Consider the following 17,767-nt stretch of genomic DNA (forward strand, 5'->3'; position numbering starts at 1 on the left):
CCTTCAAGCTCATCGAGTCCAATCATTGGTTTCACACTGACAAGTCCCTGACTAAACCAAAGCCCTCAGCACATCTCAGCACTAGGAATCACTATGGTTGCAAAGGAGCACCAGCATCAGCCAGTCCAACCTTCATCCCAGCAGCCTTCATCACCAGACCATAGCCTCAAGCACCACATCCACTCTCCCTTTAAACACCTCCAGGGATGGTGACTCCATCACCTCCCTGGGCAGCCTGTGCCAGTGCCTGAGCACCTGCTCAGGAAAGAACTTCCTCCCAACAGCCAACCTAAACCTCCCCTGTGTAACTTGAGGCCATTTCCTCTTGTCCTAGCATTAGTAACTGGGGAGAAGAGACCAGCTGCAGCCTCACTACAACCTCCTTTTAGGTAGCTGTAGAGGGCAGTAAGGTCCCCTCTCAGCCTCCTCTTCTCCAGACTAAACCAGCCCAGCTCCCTCAGCTGCTCCTCACAGGCCATGTTTGCCAGACCTCTCCCCAGCCTCGTTGCCCTTCTCTGCACCTGCTCCAGCACCTCAGTGTCCCTCCTGTACTGTGCTGACCCAAACTGGACACAGTACTCGAGGTGTGGGCTCACAAGGCTGAGTACAGGGGCATGAGCACCTCCCTGCTCCTGCTGCTCACACCATTGCTGATGCAGGCCAGGATGCTGTTGGCCTTCTTGGCCACCTGGGCACACTGCTGGCTCATGTTCAGCTGCTGGCCACCAACACCCCCTGGTCCCTTTCTGCCAAGCAGCTCTCCAGCCACTCCCCCCCAAGTTAAACCTCCTGCCAGTGGCCTCAGCTCATGGCTCCAGCCTGTCCCAGTCCCTCTGCAGGGCCTTCCTACCCTCCAGCAGATTGACATCTCTGCTTCATCTGGTGTCATCTGCAGACTTGCTGAGGGTGCATTCAGTCCCCTCAGCCAGGTCATTGATGAAGAGACTCAACAAGGCTGGCCCCAAAACTGAGCCCTGAGGGACTCCACTTGTGACCAGTCCCCAAGTGGCTCTAACCCCATGGGCCACAACTCTCTGGGCTAAGCCAGTTTTCAAGCCAGCCAAGAGCCCACCTGTCTGAGCCATGAGCTGCCAGCTTCTCCTGCAGAATGCTGTGGGAAACACTGCCAAATGCCTGACTCAAGTCCAGGCAGACAACATCCACTGCTTTGCCCTCACCCACTGGGCAGCTCACCTGACTGAATGCCTTACTGAAGTCAACGTATTGGAGGGAGAGGATGCCAACCAGAGGGATCTTGACAGGCTTGAGACGTGGGCCAATGCCAACCTCACGAAATTCAACAAAGCCAGGTGCAAGATCCTGCACCAGGATTGAGGCAAGCCCAAGCACAAACACAGGCTAGATGGAAAAGAGAGAATCTGAGAAGGACTTGGTGGTGCTGTTTGATGAGGCACTTGATGTAAGCTGGCAAGGCACATTTACAGCCCAGGAAGATAGCCATAGAAGTGTGGGCAGCAGGTTGAGAGAGGCAATTCTCCCTCCCTGCTCTGGTCCTGAGAAACCCCACCTGGAGTACTGTATCCAGCTTTGGAGCTCCCAACACAAGGAGGAGATGGAATTGTTTGAGTGGTTTGAGAGGATGGCCACAAAGATGATCTGAGAGCTGGAGCACCTCTCCTATGAAGACAGGCTGGGAAAGCTGGGTTTTCAGTCTGGAGATGACAAAGATTTGGGAAGTCTTTATAGCAGCCTTCTAGCATTTGAAGGGGGGGCTACATGAAAGCTGGAAAGTGACTTTCAAGGCCTGTCTGGATGTGCTCCTCTGTGCTCTGTGTTAGATAGGATTGTCCTGCTCTGGCAGAGGGGTTGGACTCGATGATCTCCTTGGGTCCCTTCCAACCCCTAACATCCTTTGAGCCAGTGACTTTACAAAGGCATGCAGTGGCAGGACATAGAGTAATGGCTTCACACTGTAATAAACTGGCCTTAGATTTAGACATCAGAAGGAATCTCTTCCCCATAAAAGCTGAAGCACTGGAAGGGGTTGCCCAGAGAAACTGCAGAGGCTGCAATCCTGGAAGCATTCAAAGCAAGCCTGAGTAAGGACTTGAACAACCTGGCTTAGTAAGAGGTGTCCCTGCTCGTAGCATGGGGGTTGGAACTAGATGATGTTTAAGGTTGCTTCTAGCCCAAACCATTCTCTGATCCTATGAGCTCAGCTGGTATGCAGCTTTTGTGAATTCAGTCATTTTGAACCAGATCAGTAATGCTTTTTCATGGTCACTGGGCCCCAGGCAGCCTCCAACCACCACATCCCCCACCAGCCCCTCTCTATTTGTGAGCAGCAGGCCAAGCAGGGCTGCACCCCTGGCAGGCTCATGTAACAGCTGGGATAAGAAGTTGTCCTTCACACAGTCTAGGAACCTTCTAGGCTGCCTCTTCTCTGCAGTATTAAACTCCCACTAGGTGCCTGGCAGGTTAAAGTGGCCCACAAGAACAAGGGCAGGTGATCTACAGGATGGCCAAGGGCTCAGGCCCAGCCAGCATGGTTTTAGGAAGGGCAGGTTACCTGCATGGGGAATGTGGGGCAGGCTGTGGATGGAGTCTACCTGGACTGTAGCAAAGCCTTTGACACTGTCTGCCACAACAAGCTCCTGGCACAGCTGGCAGCTCATGGCTTGGACAGATTCACTCTGACATGGGTCAAGAACTGGCTGGAAGGCTGAGCGCAGAGAGTGGTGCTGAATGGTGCCACATGCAGTTGGCAGCTGTCACTGGTGATGTGCCCCAGGGATCAGTGCTGGGCACAGTCTTGTTCAATATCTTTATTGATGATCTGGACCAGGAGATTGAGTCCAGCATCAGTAAGTTTGCAGATGACACCAAGCTAGGAGCAGGTGTGGAGCTGTTGGAGGGTAGGAGAGCCCTGCAGAGGGACCTGGCCAGGCTGGATGGGTGGGCAGAGGCCAATGGGATGAGACTGAACAAGGCCAAGTGCAGGGATCTGCACTTTGGCCACAACAACCCCAAGCAGCACTACAGGCTGGGGCCAGAGTGGCTGAGAGCAGCCAGGCAGAAAGGGACCTGGGGGTGCTGGAGAGAGTAGCTGAAGATGAGGCAGCAGTGCCCAGGTGGCCAAGAGAGCCAATGGCATCCTGGCCTGCATCAGGAGCAGTGTGGCCAGCAGGACAAGGGAGGTTATTCTGCCCCTGTGCTCAGCAGTGCTCAGGCCACTCCTCGAGTGCTGTGTCCAGTTCTGGGCTCCTCAATTCAAGAGAGATGTTGAGGTGCTGGAAGGTGTCCAGAGAGGGCAATGAAGCTGGTGAGGGGCCTGGAGCAGAGCCCTGTGAGGAGAGGCTGAGGGAGCTGGGGGTGTGCAGCCTGCAGAAGAGGAGGCTCAGGGCAGAGCTCATTGCTGACTACAACTACCTGAAGGGAGGCTGTAGCCAGGTGGGGTTGGGCTCTGCTGCCAGGCAAGCAGCAACAGAAGAAGGGGACACAGTCTCAAGTTGTGCCAGGGCAGGTCTAGGCTGGATGTTAGGAGGAAGTTCCTGCCAGAGAGAGTGATTGGCATTGGAATGGGCTGCCCAGGGAGGTGGTGGAGTCACTGTGCCTGGAGGTGTTGAAGCAAAGCCTGGCTGAGGCACTTAGTGCCATGGTCTGGTTGATTGGACAGGGCTGGGTGCTAGGTTGGCCTGGATGAGCTTGGAGGTCTCTTCCAAGCTGGCTGATTCTATGACTCTCTGATTTCTTCAGCTCAGGGAGGTAACCCTCCAATACTGTGCGCTGACAAAGGAGGACAATGCCCTGTGCAAGTTCCACCTGCAGCAAACCTAGAAGCCCATGCTGCAGCAGCACACTGCACAGCTCCTGCCCTGCTGTTTCTCACTGCTGTGCTTAGGCTCACACATGGTTGCCAGCTATTTCTCATAAGCTTTAGGAAAGGAGGTAAGAAGTTGCATTGTCCCTGGTTTGGTGTCTGTTACAATCCTGGAGCTGAAGCACCAGGTAGAACCTTTTCTAGGACAACACTACCTCTTATCCAGCAAGAACTTGAGTACAACTGACAAAACCAGTGCAAAGCTAGGAAGCCTGCAAGGCTAATCCAAACCTTCTCTTCTTTGAGACTGCAACAAATGACAGGAGGTAACTCCTGCCAGACGACCTGCAGTAACTCTGGAGCTTTACAGAAGCTCTGCCTCTCAATCTGGCCAATTACCCTTGCTGGCATGCACATACAAAGAAGGCAAAGCTTTCCTGAGGGAACCCAAAGGCCAGGATGGGTAGAAAACCATCCTGCATCTACCATTTAAGGAAGATAAATAAGGGTGCATCCATTCAGATCCAGGCTACACTGTAATTAGATGGCTTCTCCTGTGTCTCTCCGTACAGCCTCGACACCTGAATTACAGAGGGGGTGCCTCTTCAAAACATGCCCCTCAATTCAAGAGAGATGTTGAGGTGCTGGAAGGTGTCCAGAGAAGGGCAACAAAGCTGGTGAGGGGCCTGGAACACAAACCCTATGAGGAGAGGCTGAGGGGAGCTGGGGGTGTTTAGCTTGGAGAAGAGGAGGCTCAGGACAGACCTCATTGCTGTCTACAACTACCTGAAGGGAGGCTGTAGCCAGGTGGGGTTGGGCTCCTCTGCCAGGCAACCAGCAACAGAACAAGGAGACACAGTCTCAAGTTGTGCTGGGGGAGGTACAGGCTGGATGTTAGGAGGAAGTTGTTGGCAGAGAGAGTGATTGGCATTGGAATGGGCTGCCTAGAGGTGTTGAAGCAAAGCCTGGCTGGGGCGCTTAGTGCCATGGTCTGGTTGACTGGATAGGGCTGGGTGCTAGGTTGGACTGGATGAGCCTGGAGGTCTCTTCCAACCTGGTTGATTCTATGATTCTATGCCACCTTCTCCCGCAGTAAAAAGCTTCCTGTTCACTTTGACTCTTTCTCCATGTGACATTAGTTTTTAAGCCATACATAACTATGCCAAAGGGGAAAAAAGTAAAGAGCTTTCCCTTGTTTTCTGGTATTGATTTATGTCCCAGCTTTCTTCAGACAAACTCAGAGACAACTGCAACCATCTGCATGCCTGATGGAGACTAACAAAAGCCCCTGAAGCATGACTTCATGAGGTGTCCAAGGCAGACCAGATTCTGCTCAGAAGCAGTCATGGTAAGCACCAAGGCAGTAACAGGTCGACACTACCAAAAACCACATCTAGTCTTGGTATATTTTCTCCTCAGTACCTGTAGGAGCACAGCATTGGTGCTCTTCTTGCCTTCCTGATTCTTTACTTACTACAAATACACTTTGTGACCAGTGCAATGACCACGTTTTGGCCTCTCCTTCCTCTAATTAATGAAAACAGAGAAAAAGGTAGCAAGATCTTGCACTGAAATCTGATATTCAGTGGCACTTCAGTGTGTGAGAAGCTTCCTGCATGCCAACGTGTGAGAGTCTAAATCCTCTCTCTCTGTTCATCAACAAAGATAAAGATTGCCATTGTCTCTCCCTAATCATCAGAGATGGTCCTGGGCTCAGACTGAGGTGCTTGATGAAAGCTCAGGGGTACAAACCAACAGACAATGCCTTGGAGGATATCCCTGGACCTCAGCCTGGCTGAGCGCCCAGGATGTGTACATCTCATGTCAGCTTCCCCGAAGAGAAAAGGCTGATGTGGATTCGGGGTAGGATAGGTAAGCAGTGCAGGGAGGGGGTGGAGGCTCTCTCCTCCCCTCCACCACCCCCCCCTCTGCTTCCACCGCACAACTTCGAATGTTGGAATACACAGGAAAATTCCCTGAGGAGCTGCACCGAGGTCAAACACTGTACAAAAAGACATGAGCAATGCCTGCCAAAGTGTGGACCTCCATCAGACCACCACCAGAGCTGCATCTCCACCAGAGGACCACCAGAAGAACCCCTGACGAACTCCACAGATCATCCCTGGGCCACACACCTGTCTCTCTCTCCCCCCCAGTCTGTGACTCTGATGGTAATATAATCTCTGCTCTTTTCCTTCCCTGCTTCCTCTCTTTTTCTCTGTTGTTCTCTCTATCTCTACCCCTCCCTTCTCTCTCTCCCTCTGTTTTGTCCAACTTTATCCTTTAATAAATAGTTCAGTGGTGCTCTCTGTTTTCACTGGCACTTTAACTTTACAACATGGGAATCTGTAAGACCAGATCTTGCTCCCCTGAACAGAGGTATTTTTCATCTCTTGACACAATGTTAGTTCCACATCATCCTCAAACGTGCACTAAGGCTGTTAGATGCAACTCAGAATCACAGAAGCATTGTAGATGCAAAAGACCAACTGTTGACATCAGACCACCAGGACCACTGAGATGTGTCCTGAAGTGCAACACCTACATGTTTACTGAGCATCTCCAGGGAAGGTGACTCCATCACTCCCCTGGACAGCTTGTTCTGATGCCTGACCACTGAAAGAGATGCCTGTACAAGAATTTTTTGCCAATATCCAACCTAAACCTTCTCTGGTGCAATTTGGGGTCACTTCCTCTTCTATCACTTGAAACCAGGGAGAAGAGAGCAACACCCAAGTCACTACAACCTCTTTTAAGGTAGATGTAGAGAGCAGTAAGGTCTCTCCTCAGCCTCCTCTTCTTTGGACTAAACAATCATTAGCCACTCAAAACTGAGTGCAGGACTTCTCCACTGCTGCCTAACACTGAAAACAGTGATGTTCTCTACCCAACTCACACTTAGGTCATTAAAGACCATTTACCAGTTTTCCCCTTCTTCCAGGTAACTCAACTCTTCATTTCACCATCCCTTTTCTTTCTGCAACAGACTTTCTGCAACAGCTTTGTCTCTCTCACTGATTAAAGGCAGTTGGGCAGCGAGGAGTGACTGTGATTAAGCACAGTGCTCAACAGCTGCTAGCTGGAGCAAGAGTGGGAGGCAGAACAGGGACTGACTTACACTGAAAACAATTACAAACCATCTAACAGCTAACTGAGGCTGAACAAGGGCTTCATATACATTTCATCCATTCTGCCCAAGAAACTACTTATCTAAACTGAATTAATTATGCATGATTAAAATGCATGAGGCTATGTCTGAAACACGGAGTCTGGAAGGACAGAGACAGGATGAGAAACAAAAGCCAGCCAGAAATAGAACTGCAGATTAAACAGCTTATCATGGGACACGGTGTTGTACAGAATATGTTCTTAGTGTAGGCTTGCTCAAGTCAGACACAGAATCACTATGTCTGGAAAAGACTTTTAAGATCAAGTCCAACCACTAACTCTACCAGGGCAATTACTGCACCATCTCCTTGAGCACCATACCTAGATAGGTTTTAAATACATCCAGGGGTGCCCATTTGACCACTTCCCTGGGCAACCTGTTCCAGTCATGGAGAATCATTTCAGTATAAAAGCTTTTCTTCACAGAGAGAGTGATTGGCATTGGAATGGGCTGCCCAGGGAGGTGGTGGAGGCACCATCCCTGGGGGTCTTCAGGAAAAGCCTGGCTGAGGCACTTAGTGCCATGGTCTGGTTGATTGGTTAGGGCTGGGTGCTAGGTTGGACTGGATGAGCTTGGAGGTCTCTTCCAACCTGGTTGATTCTGTGATTCTAACCACCCCAGTGAGACTTGATGCTATTTACTCTTGTCCTATCACTTGTGACTTGTGAGAAGAAACCAGAATCCACCTCTCTATGACCTCCTTTCAAGGAACTGTAGAGGACAAAAAGGTCTCTCCTCAGCTTCCATTTCTCCAGACTAAAGAGTTAATTTGCCAGAGTATCTGGGAAGATGACCACTGGCAGTTTTGCCACAGACAATAGCCTGTATATCAGGCCACATCACCTCCTCTCATGGCTGCAAATCAAATTTACTGTACCATGGTAATTTTTACATTAAGGGGAAGGGAAGGGGAACATCTAGGAAGATCTAGTAAGAATCCCCTCTTAAAATGGAAACAGGTGCACTGTGGAAGCAAAGAAACATGAGAGACAAATTCTTAGTTTGAAGTTTGAATTAGTTTGAATCAACCAGGTTGGAAGAGACCTCCAAGATCAGCCAGGCCAACCTAGCACCCAGCTCTGCCCAGTCAACCAGACCATGGCACTAAGGCTTTTCTTCAACACCAGGGATGGTGACTCCACCACCTCCCTGGGCAGCCCATTCCAATGCCAATCACTCTCTCTGCCAACAACTTCCTCCTAACATCCAGCCTAGACCTCCTCTGGCACAACTTCAGTCTGTGTCCCCTTGTTCTGTTGCTGCTTGCCTGGCAGAAGAGACCAACCCCACCTGGCTACAGCCTCCCTTCAAGTAGTTGTAGACAGCAATGAGGTCAGCCCTGAGCCTCCTCTTCTCCAGGCTAAACAACCCCAGCTCCCTCAGCCTCTCCTCATAGGCCTTGTGTCCTGAAGCTCAGCATCCTATGTCCACAGTTCAGTATAGGGCTGTCTCCCTCTGCTTACATTGCTGCCTCATACTGTTAAAATAAACAGTTTGTGAGCTTCTACAGCTTGTAGATGAAATTCTCAAAGCCTGTTCAATACTCTCCCTGTTTTCATTAGTGGTTAATAATTTCCATCTACTCATACTTGCTCAAAAGTGTTGCTATTAAATTCCATGGTGATTGTCAATTAATTTCTCCCATTTGCAAAACCATTGTGAACTCTAATTCAGCCTCCCAGTATAGTTTTCAGATGACATGAAGCTAGGAAGGATGTTAGCTCTATAAACATATAGACTATTGCATCACACCAGTCATTACTGAAAAGCAACATGCAGCAGTGAAGCCAACAATGAGAAGTTACAATTCCAGCCCCAAAAGGCAGGGTGGAGAAGAAAAAAAGCTAATCATGAAGTTATTCTCTCTCACTCTCTGCTAAAGCATTCCAAATCATGTTAGAAAACAGGGTAGAAGAAAAGAACCTCACAGGGACAATATTCAGCTACTCACTACCACAGCTAAGGATTTTTAGCTCTTCAAAGTTTCTCTCTGAAGAGGTGTGAAAGAATGTGGCACTTTGGATAAGGATTCCATGCTCAATATTCTCTCTGTGGCTCAGCACTTCCAGACAAAACAGTTACTTTAAAAGAATCAACTGTCTGGAGATACAACTGGAGAAAAGAAAAGAATAGGTTTGCTTCACTGTTGGTTAGTAGGATATGTTTGGCATTTCACAGAACCAACCAGGCTGGAAGAGAGCTCCAAGATTATCCAGGCCAACCTAGCACCCAGTCCTGGCCAATAATCCAGACCACGGCACTAAGTGCCTCAGCCAGGCTTGGCTTCAACACCTCCAGGGATGGTGACTCCACCACCTCCCTGGGCAGCCCATTCCAATGCCAATCACTCTCTCTGACAACAACTTCCTCCTAACATCCAGCCTAGACCACCCCTGCCACAACTTGAGGCTGTATCCCCTTGCTGGTTGCCTGGCAGAAGAGCCCAACCCCACCTGGCTACAGCCTCCCTTCAGGTAGTTGCAGACAGCAATGAGCTCTGCCCTGAGCCTCCTCTGCTGCAGGCTGCACACCCCCAGCTCCCTCAGCCTCTCCTCACAGGGCTCTGCTCCAGGACCCTCACCAGCTTCATTGCCCTTCTCTGGACACCTTCCAGCACCTCAACATCTCTCCTGAATTGAGGAGCCCAGAACTGGATACTGTACTCACGGTGTGGCCTGAGCAGTGCTGAGTAGAGGGGCAGAGTAACCTCCCTTGTCCTGCTGCCCACACTGCTCCTGATAGCATATTTAACAAACCAATATATGTAAAAGAAACACAGAACACCACCACTCTGCTGATTCACATGCTTGTAAGAAGTCCACAAGAAGGAAATTCCTACATTGGACATACAAGTAACTTCCAGGGTGCCTCCCAGGTTTCAGTTTGTTTTTCTTGTCAGAGAAAAATCTAACAAGAAAAACTCTACATTAATGTGAGTTACTCAAAAAACCACCACCATATTCAGCAACCAAATTTAAACCTAAATTTGTCAGGAAAATCATAAAGTAGAATCACAGAATCAGTCAGGGTTGGAAGGGACCACAAGGAGCAGCCAGTTCCAACCCCCCTGCCATGGGCAGGGACACCCTACCCTAGAGCAGGCTGCACACAGCCTCAGCCAGCCTGGCCTTAAACACCTCCAGCCATGGAGCCTCAACCACCTCCCTGGGCAACCCATTCCAGCCTCTCACCACTCTCATGCTCAACAACTTCCTTCTCACCTCCAGTTTGAACCTCCCCACCTCCAGCTTTGCTCCATTCCCCCCAGTCCTGTCACTCTCTGAGATCCTGAAAAGTCCCTCCCCAGCTTTTTTGGAGGCCCCCTTCAGACCCTGAAAGGCCAGAAGAAGGTCACATCTTTGTATTCTTTCAACACCTCTCTTTCTTCAATCCATCACAAACTGTGACTGTGTTAACTCTGAGGTAACACTGCCAGAATCCACCTGTAGAGATGGAGGGAACACAACTCTAGCACAAGGATCTCATGAGAGCCTTGTGGGCTACTTCTCTTTCACACAGTGAGTTTCACCAGCTCTCATGCAGAAAATGAACACTGGATGATATTTTTCCTTCACTGAAGTTACTACATGGCAACAAGCAACCTCAAGCTAATACAACACAAAACCACAGCAAAGCCTGGATGGGGCACTTAGGGCCATGGTCTAGTTGACTGGACAGGGCTGGGTGATCATACAATCAGCCAGGCTGGAAGACCTCCAAGACCATCCAGTCCAACCAATCACCCAGCCCTGTCCTCTGATAGCTTGGGCTGGATGATCTGGACTTTTTAGTCTGGAGAAGAGAAGACTTAGAGGGGATTTGATAAATGTTTGTAAATGTCTGAGGGTTGGTCAGTAGGGGGGACAGGCAGCTCTGAACATCTGCAGTTCATCAATGACATCATTGTGTGGGGCAACACTGCTGAAGAAGCCTTTGAGGAAGGTAAGGAAGTCACTGACATCCTGCTGAAGGCAGCTTTTGCCATGAAGGGAGGCAAAGTAAAAGGACCTGCTGGAGAAATCCAATTTCTGGCAGTGCAATGGCAACCTGGACACCATCACATTCCACAAACCCCTACCATGGCAATTCCCACTAATGGCAAAGATGCTCTTGGGTGCAGTGGGATTTTGGAGACTACAAACTCCTGGATTCAGGCATATTGCTAAACCTTTATATGAGAAACAGTTTTGAGTGGGGTCTTGAGCAAGAAGCAGCCTTTGATCACACAAAGCAAGAAGTAGTCCATGCACTGGGCTCAGGAACTCTCTGAACTGGTCTGGGCATTCACAACACTCTGTATGGAGCTGGCAGTGCCAGTGGTCCAACTTGGAGCCTGTGGCAGAGAGCTCCAAATGTAACACGTGGACAACCACTTGGTTGCTGGAGTTGTGGATACAGAGGCTCAGAGACAAATTACACTCCAAGAGAGAAAATATGGTACAAATGGCACGAATACTGTGTTCAGTTTTGGGCTCCCCAGTTTAAGAGGAACAGGGATCTGCTGGAGAGCCTCCAGCAGAGAGCTATGAGGATGATGAGGGGACTGGAGGGCAGAGAGGCTGAGGGACCTGGGGCTGTTTAGCCTGGAGAAGAGAAGACTGAGAGGGGATTGGATAAATGTTTATAAGTATCTGAGGGCTGCCAGGAGCAGGGGACAGGCTCTGCTCACTGCTCCCTGGGATAGGACAAGGAGCAATGGGGGTAAGTTGCAACGAAAGAGGTTCTGCCTCAACACAAGGGGGAACTTCTTTACTGTAAGGGTCCCAGAGCACTGGCACAGGCTGCCCAGAGAGGTTGTGGAGTCTCCTTCTCTGGAGCCTTCCAAGGCCTGTCTGGATGTGTTCCTCTGTGCTCTGTGTTAGATAGGACTGTGCTGCTCTGGCAGGGGGATTGGACTTGATGACCTTCTTGGGTCCCTTCCAGCCCCTACCATCCTGTGATCCTGTGATCTTGGAGGTATCTTCCAACCTGGTTGATTCCATGATTCTATGAAATAGCAAATGTTATCCTTTCAGGAATGCTGAAGACTGACATCAAGAAAAATTCTGCCCATAAGTACTAAAGCCTTGAAGGAACTGGAGAAGAGAGGGGACCAAAATGGTTTCAGGTTTGAACAAACATCATTCCTGCATGACCTTTTAGATTTAAGCCATCACCCCTGCTCCCTCGTGACACTGAGGTATTATTTTCTACATTGTACAGCTATTTTTAAGACAGTAATCTCAGGCCCTAGCCCACACCTGCTCTCAGAACAGATCAACAAGTGGGAAACTTACCTTATCGCTGTCGAGTGTGTTCTGTGAAGTACGTGAGGCAATTGAAATAGTGTCGGGCTGGCTGCTACCATCTCCCTGGCTGTCCAGGTCCTCGCCATCTCTGCAAAGAATGCCATCTGCATTACAATGTGTTTCTAATGGGTCAGTTTCCTACTTGCAACTCTAACAAAGACCACATTGCAACGGGCACCAGCCAGGCAAACTACTACCAACACCACATATTCACTTGGTTCTACACTTGAACAGATTTGCTTGCTCAAAGTGTACATTATGCAGGAGGAAGGCATGGAACTTGCACAGCTGCTTGGGCAAAGCTAGTGAGCAGAAGACTCAGTCCCAGGTTTTAAGCTCTGTGAAGGGGTACCTGAATAAAATGGTGTAAAAATCTAGAAGGAACAGCCTGTCCTGCAGTGCAGTTCCAAATGCCTTCTGCAACGGCTGAACAAGTCATGGATTGTTCAGAGCAGCGATCTCAGCAGATTCAGCATTTCAGGAAGCTGCAAGTTCATTATCAGATAAAGCTGCCCAGAATGAATCGCTTTGTCCCATTCACTAAGCCATCAGAAAGTCAACACTACAGAGGCAAGAGTGATGCTGTGCACTTCGAGATCTCTGATTAGTTTAAATGCTACTTACCTTCTTCCTTTCTGTTTTGTGGTGGGTGCAGTTTTGGGGATGTGGATTGGCTCTTTCAATGCTCCTTTCAGATGAATGGTCCTTTCTTGTATTACTTCCCGGATGTGTTTGATCCAGTCCTGTTTATTCTCTATACTGGATGCCTTTGATATGTAAAAGAAGCAAAACCCCCACAATGGACCACTATAGCTGAGAAGATCTACACATACAGTCAGCTCATAAACATTCAGAAGGAGGCATAAAGAATGACTCTGTGAATAATCTTTGAACACATACACAGAGCAGAGGAAATTCATGGCACTTCTCTTCCTTCTGAGTTGCCAACACGACTTTACACTTCCCAACAATATCAATACTGTTCACTTAAAAACGTTTTGGTTTAGAATCAGATTCCTCATACATAACTTTAAGGTTAGAAATCTATGAGTTACAAACATTTTACTTTAGATTCAGATTCTTACATAACTTGAGGTTAGAAATCTATGAGTTACAAACATTTTACTTTAGATTCAGGTTCTTCTTACATAACTTGAGGTTAGAATTCTATGAGTTACAAACATTTTACTTTAGATTCAGATTCCTCTTGCAGAACTTTAAGGTTAGAAATCTGTGAGTTACAAACATTTTATTTCAGATTCAGATTCCTCTTGCAGAACTTTAAGGTTAGAATTCTATTGAGTTACAAACATTTTACTTTAGATTCAGATTCTTACATAACTTGAGGTTAGAATTCTATGAGTTGCAAACATTTTACTTGAGATTCAGATTCCTCTTACATAATTTTAAGGTTAGAAATCTATAAGTTACAAACATTTTACTTTAGATTCAGATTCCTCTTGCAGAACTTTAAGGTTAGAATTCTATGAGTTACAATCATTTTATTTCAGATTCAGATTCCTCTTGCAGAACTTTAAGGTTAGAAATCTATGAGTTACAAACATTTTACTTGAGATTCAGATTCTTACATAACTTGAGGTTAGAATTCTATGAGTTACAAACATTTTACTTTAGATTCAGATTTCTCTTATAGAACTTTAAGGTTAGAAATCTGTGAGTTACAAACATTTTATTTCAGATTCAGATTCCTCTTGCAGAACTTTAAGGTTAGAATTCTATTGAGTTACAAACATTTTACTTTAGATTCAGATTCCTCTTACATAATTTTAAGGTTAGAATTCTATGAGTTACAAACATTTTACTTTAGATTCAGATTCCTCTTACATAATTTTAAGGTTAGAATTCTATGAGTTACAAACATGTTACTTTAGATTCAGATTCCTCTTACAGAACTTTAAGGTTAGAATTCTATGAGTTACAAACATTTTATTTCAGATTCAGATTCCTCTTGCAGAACTTTAAGGTTAGATTTCTATTGAGTTACAAACATTTTATTTCAGATTCAGATTCCTCTTGCAGAACTTTAAGGTTAGAATTCTATTGAGTTACAAACATTTTACTTTAGATTCAGATTCCTCTGACCTAACTTAAAGGCTAAAGCTCTGTGTGCACCTCATGCAGCACAGGATTGGGCTGGCTGACTTTAAGATTCCAGTGATCAACACCTTGAATAAAGCTACAATTTCATTCAATTCAAACTTTGCTTTGCAGTGTTAGTAAATTAATTTATACTGCACCATATACCCTTAAAACCCACAATTTATGTATTACTCTACCCACTTTTGAAATATATCTGGTACTAGGAAGCTAACTGAAGGATGGTGTTTTCAATCCCAAGCACAAATGCAGGCTGGGCAGTGAGCGGCTGGAGAGCTGCCCCGAGGAAAGGGATTTGGGGGTGCTGCTGGAGGAGAAGCTCAACAGGAGCCAGCAGTGTGCACTTGCAGCCCAGAGAGCCTGGGTTGCAGCAGGGGAAGTGTGGCCAGCAGGAGGAGGGAGGTGATTCTGCCCCTCTGCTCTGCTCTGCTGAGACCCCACCTGGAGTACTGCATCCAGCTCTGGAGCCCCCATTACAAGAAGGATGTGGAGATGCTGGTGTGTGTCCAGAGCAGGGCCAGGAGGATGCTCAGAGGGCTGCAGCAGCTCTGCTGTGAGCACAGACTGAAAGAGTTGGGGCTGTTGAGTCTGGAGAAGAGGAGGATCCCAGGTGACCTTCTTGTGGCCTTCCAGGATATGAATTGGCCTACAAAAAAGCTGGGGAGGGACTTTTTAGGCTCTGAGGGAGTGCCAGGACTGGGGGGAATGGAGCAGAGCTGGAGGTGGGGAGGTTCAGGCTGGACATGAGGAGGAAGTTGTTGAGCATGAGAGTGGTGAGAGGCTGGAATGGGTTGGCCAGAGAGGTGCTTGAGGCCTGTTTGGTCTGTCTGGCAGAGAGAAAGGTGACTTTGAGTCCCTTCTGGGCAGCTTCTTTGTCCAGAAGGGGATTTGGATTTCTGTGTTATTTCTAATTTATATATCACTGCACATTCTTGTAAATATGAGAGTGGTGAGAGGCTGGAATGGGTTGTCCAGGGAGATGGTTGAGGCCCCATGGCTGGAGGTGTTTCAGGCCAGGCTGGCTGAGGCTGTGGGCAGCCTGCTCTAGGGTAGGGTGTCCCTGGGCATGGCAGGGGGGTTGGAACTGGCTGCTCCTTGTGGTGCCTTCCAACCCTGACTGATTGTATGATTCTATGATAATATATGGTGTATATATGCTTCTAAATGTTGCTTTGCTGCAAATACAGCTTTAGCTTACTTCCACCAAGCTACCTGAGCTGCTCTAGTAAGTTTTCATAGTGAGGGAGAAGTTTCTTAATCTACCACAGCTCTGATTCTTACCCATAAGCATTTAACCCTATCATTGCTGTGATTGTGATGCTCAAGGACAGTCAAGGCTCTCCCTGACATACAGAGCCACTCCACTGCCTCTCTTTCTGGAGCTATCCTTTCTGAAGAGTCTACAGCCATCCAACACAGCACTCCAGCTGCAGGATTCATCCCACCATGCTTCTGTCAGGGCAACACCATCATAGTTTTCCTGTTGCAAAATAGCATCCAGTTCTTCTTGCTTGCTCCCCATACTCCATGTGTTGGCACAGACACACTTCAGCTGGGGCACCTCTTTGTGTAGGTGTAGGGGGCTGCTCCCTGCTTGATCACTCCCAGGCACTAATGTGAGTTCTAGCTCATCAGGGGCCCCTGCAACCTCCTTATCTCATGGCCCATTATCCCTTACCTCCCCTGAGGAGGAGCCATCCCAGAGGTGAAGCAGGCTTGTCTCCAGCAAGCCTGGTTCTTCCCCTTTCCCCCTTCCATTCTAGTTCAAAGTCCTTTCAATGAGGCTACCCAACTCTGATGATAAAACCTTTCTCCCCTTTTGGGTGATGTGTACCCTGCCTGCTGCTGGAAGGCCTGGTGTCCTGTAAACTGACCCAAGACCAAAACCTCCAAAATTCTGCTGGTGGCAGCAGGCTTGAAGCCAGGAATTAATCTCATGAGTCTTCTTCAACCTATTTGAGTTGGTCCCTGCTGCTGGGACAGAGGAGAACACCACCTGTGTTCCTGAGCACTTGAGCAATCTCCCCAAAGCCCTGAAGTTGCCTTTGGACTTCTGTCCTTAACCTCATCACTCCCAATCTGCATACCCAGCAGCGGGGAACAAGCTGATAGCCTTATCACACCTGTGCCCCACACAGGCAGCAGATCTCCCTGTGCAATGGATCTGGCCTCCATATCACAGCATCACAGGAGCAGTCAGAGTTGGAAGGAGCCACGAGCATCATCTAGTTCCAGCCTCCTGCCATGGCCAGGGACACCCTAGCCTAGAGCAGGCTGCACACAGCCTCAAACAGCCTGGCCTCAAACACCTCCAGCCATGGGGCCTCAACCACCTCCCTGGGCAACCCATTCCAGCCTCTCACCACTCTCATAGTGAGGTGGGGCCCCAAGCTCTACCTGGGGAAGGATGATGAGGTGGGGCCTTCAGTTTCCTTCAGAAGGGAATCCTTTACTACTACTACCTAAACACAACCATCCCAAACCACACAACTGTTCAAAAGTCACTATACAGACAAGTATGTCTGTAGGACATAGCATACAAGGTAGCTAAAGTAAGCTCTAGGTAAAGCTCTAAGTAAAGAGAAGAACAGGATCACAGGATTATGGGATGTTAGGGGTTGGAAGGGACCCAAGGAGATCATCAAGTCCAACCACCCTGCCAGAGCAGGACAATCCTATCTAACACAGGTCACACAGGAACACATCCAGACAGGCCTTGAAAGGTTCCAGAGAAGGAGACTCCACAGCCTCTCTGGGCAGCCTGTGCCAGTGCTTTGGGACCCTTACAGTCAAGAAGTTCCTCCTTGTGTTGAGGTGGAACCTCCTGTGCTGCAGCTTACACCCATAACCACAACATGCATAAGATCTCACACACTATTTTGAGGTGATAATTATTGCAGGAAAACATCTGATAGAAAACGTGGAAGCTGTTTCTAGCAACATTTTGTGAAGTAAAACTTCATCCAACATGTCCAAGTGACAGTGGGGTGGGAGTGGCTGAGAGCAGCCAGACAGAGAGGGATCTGGGGGTGCTCATTGATACCTGCCTGAACATGAGCCAGCAGTGTGCCCAGGTGGCCAAGAGAGCCAGTGGCATCCTGGCCTGCATCAGGAATGGTGTGGCCAGCAGGAGCAGGGAGGTCATTCTGCCCCTGTACTCTGCACTGGTTAGACCACACCTTGAGTCCTGTGTTCAGTTCTGGGCCCCCCAGTTTAGGAGGGACATTGAGATGCTTGAGCGTGTCCAGAGAAGGGCGACGAGGCTGGGGAGAGGCCTTGAGCACAGCCCTACGAGGAGAGGCTGAGGGAGCTGGGATTGGTTAGCCTGGAGAAGAGGAGGCTCAGGGCAGACCTTATTGCTGTCTACAACTACCTGAGGGGAGGTTGTGGCCAGGAGGAGGTTGCTCTCTT

At 48.5% G+C, this 17,767-nt stretch overlaps 1 protein-coding gene across 4 annotated transcripts in view; it reads right to left on the reverse strand.

The window, feature by feature from the left end:
- The window catches only part of TRIO (trio Rho guanine nucleotide exchange factor), a 244,562-nt gene that overhangs the window by 117,837 nt on the left and 108,958 nt on the right, over nt 1-17,767 (reverse strand). For all 4 annotated transcript variants that reach the window (XM_064160782.1, XM_064160786.1, XM_064160785.1 and 1 more), the window contains exons 25-26: nt 12,863-13,005; nt 12,227-12,326 (exon numbers count right to left, since the gene is read on the reverse strand). In XM_064160782.1, coding sequence (XP_064016852.1) covers nt 12,227-12,326; nt 12,863-13,005 — 243 coding nt within the window. The remainder of the gene's footprint in view (nt 1-12,226; nt 12,327-12,862; nt 13,006-17,767) is intronic.

This window comes from Pogoniulus pusillus, chromosome 21 (assembly GCF_015220805.1).
Source record: "Pogoniulus pusillus isolate bPogPus1 chromosome 21, bPogPus1.pri, whole genome shotgun sequence".
Lineage (NCBI taxonomy): Eukaryota > Metazoa > Chordata > Aves > Piciformes > Lybiidae > Pogoniulus > Pogoniulus pusillus.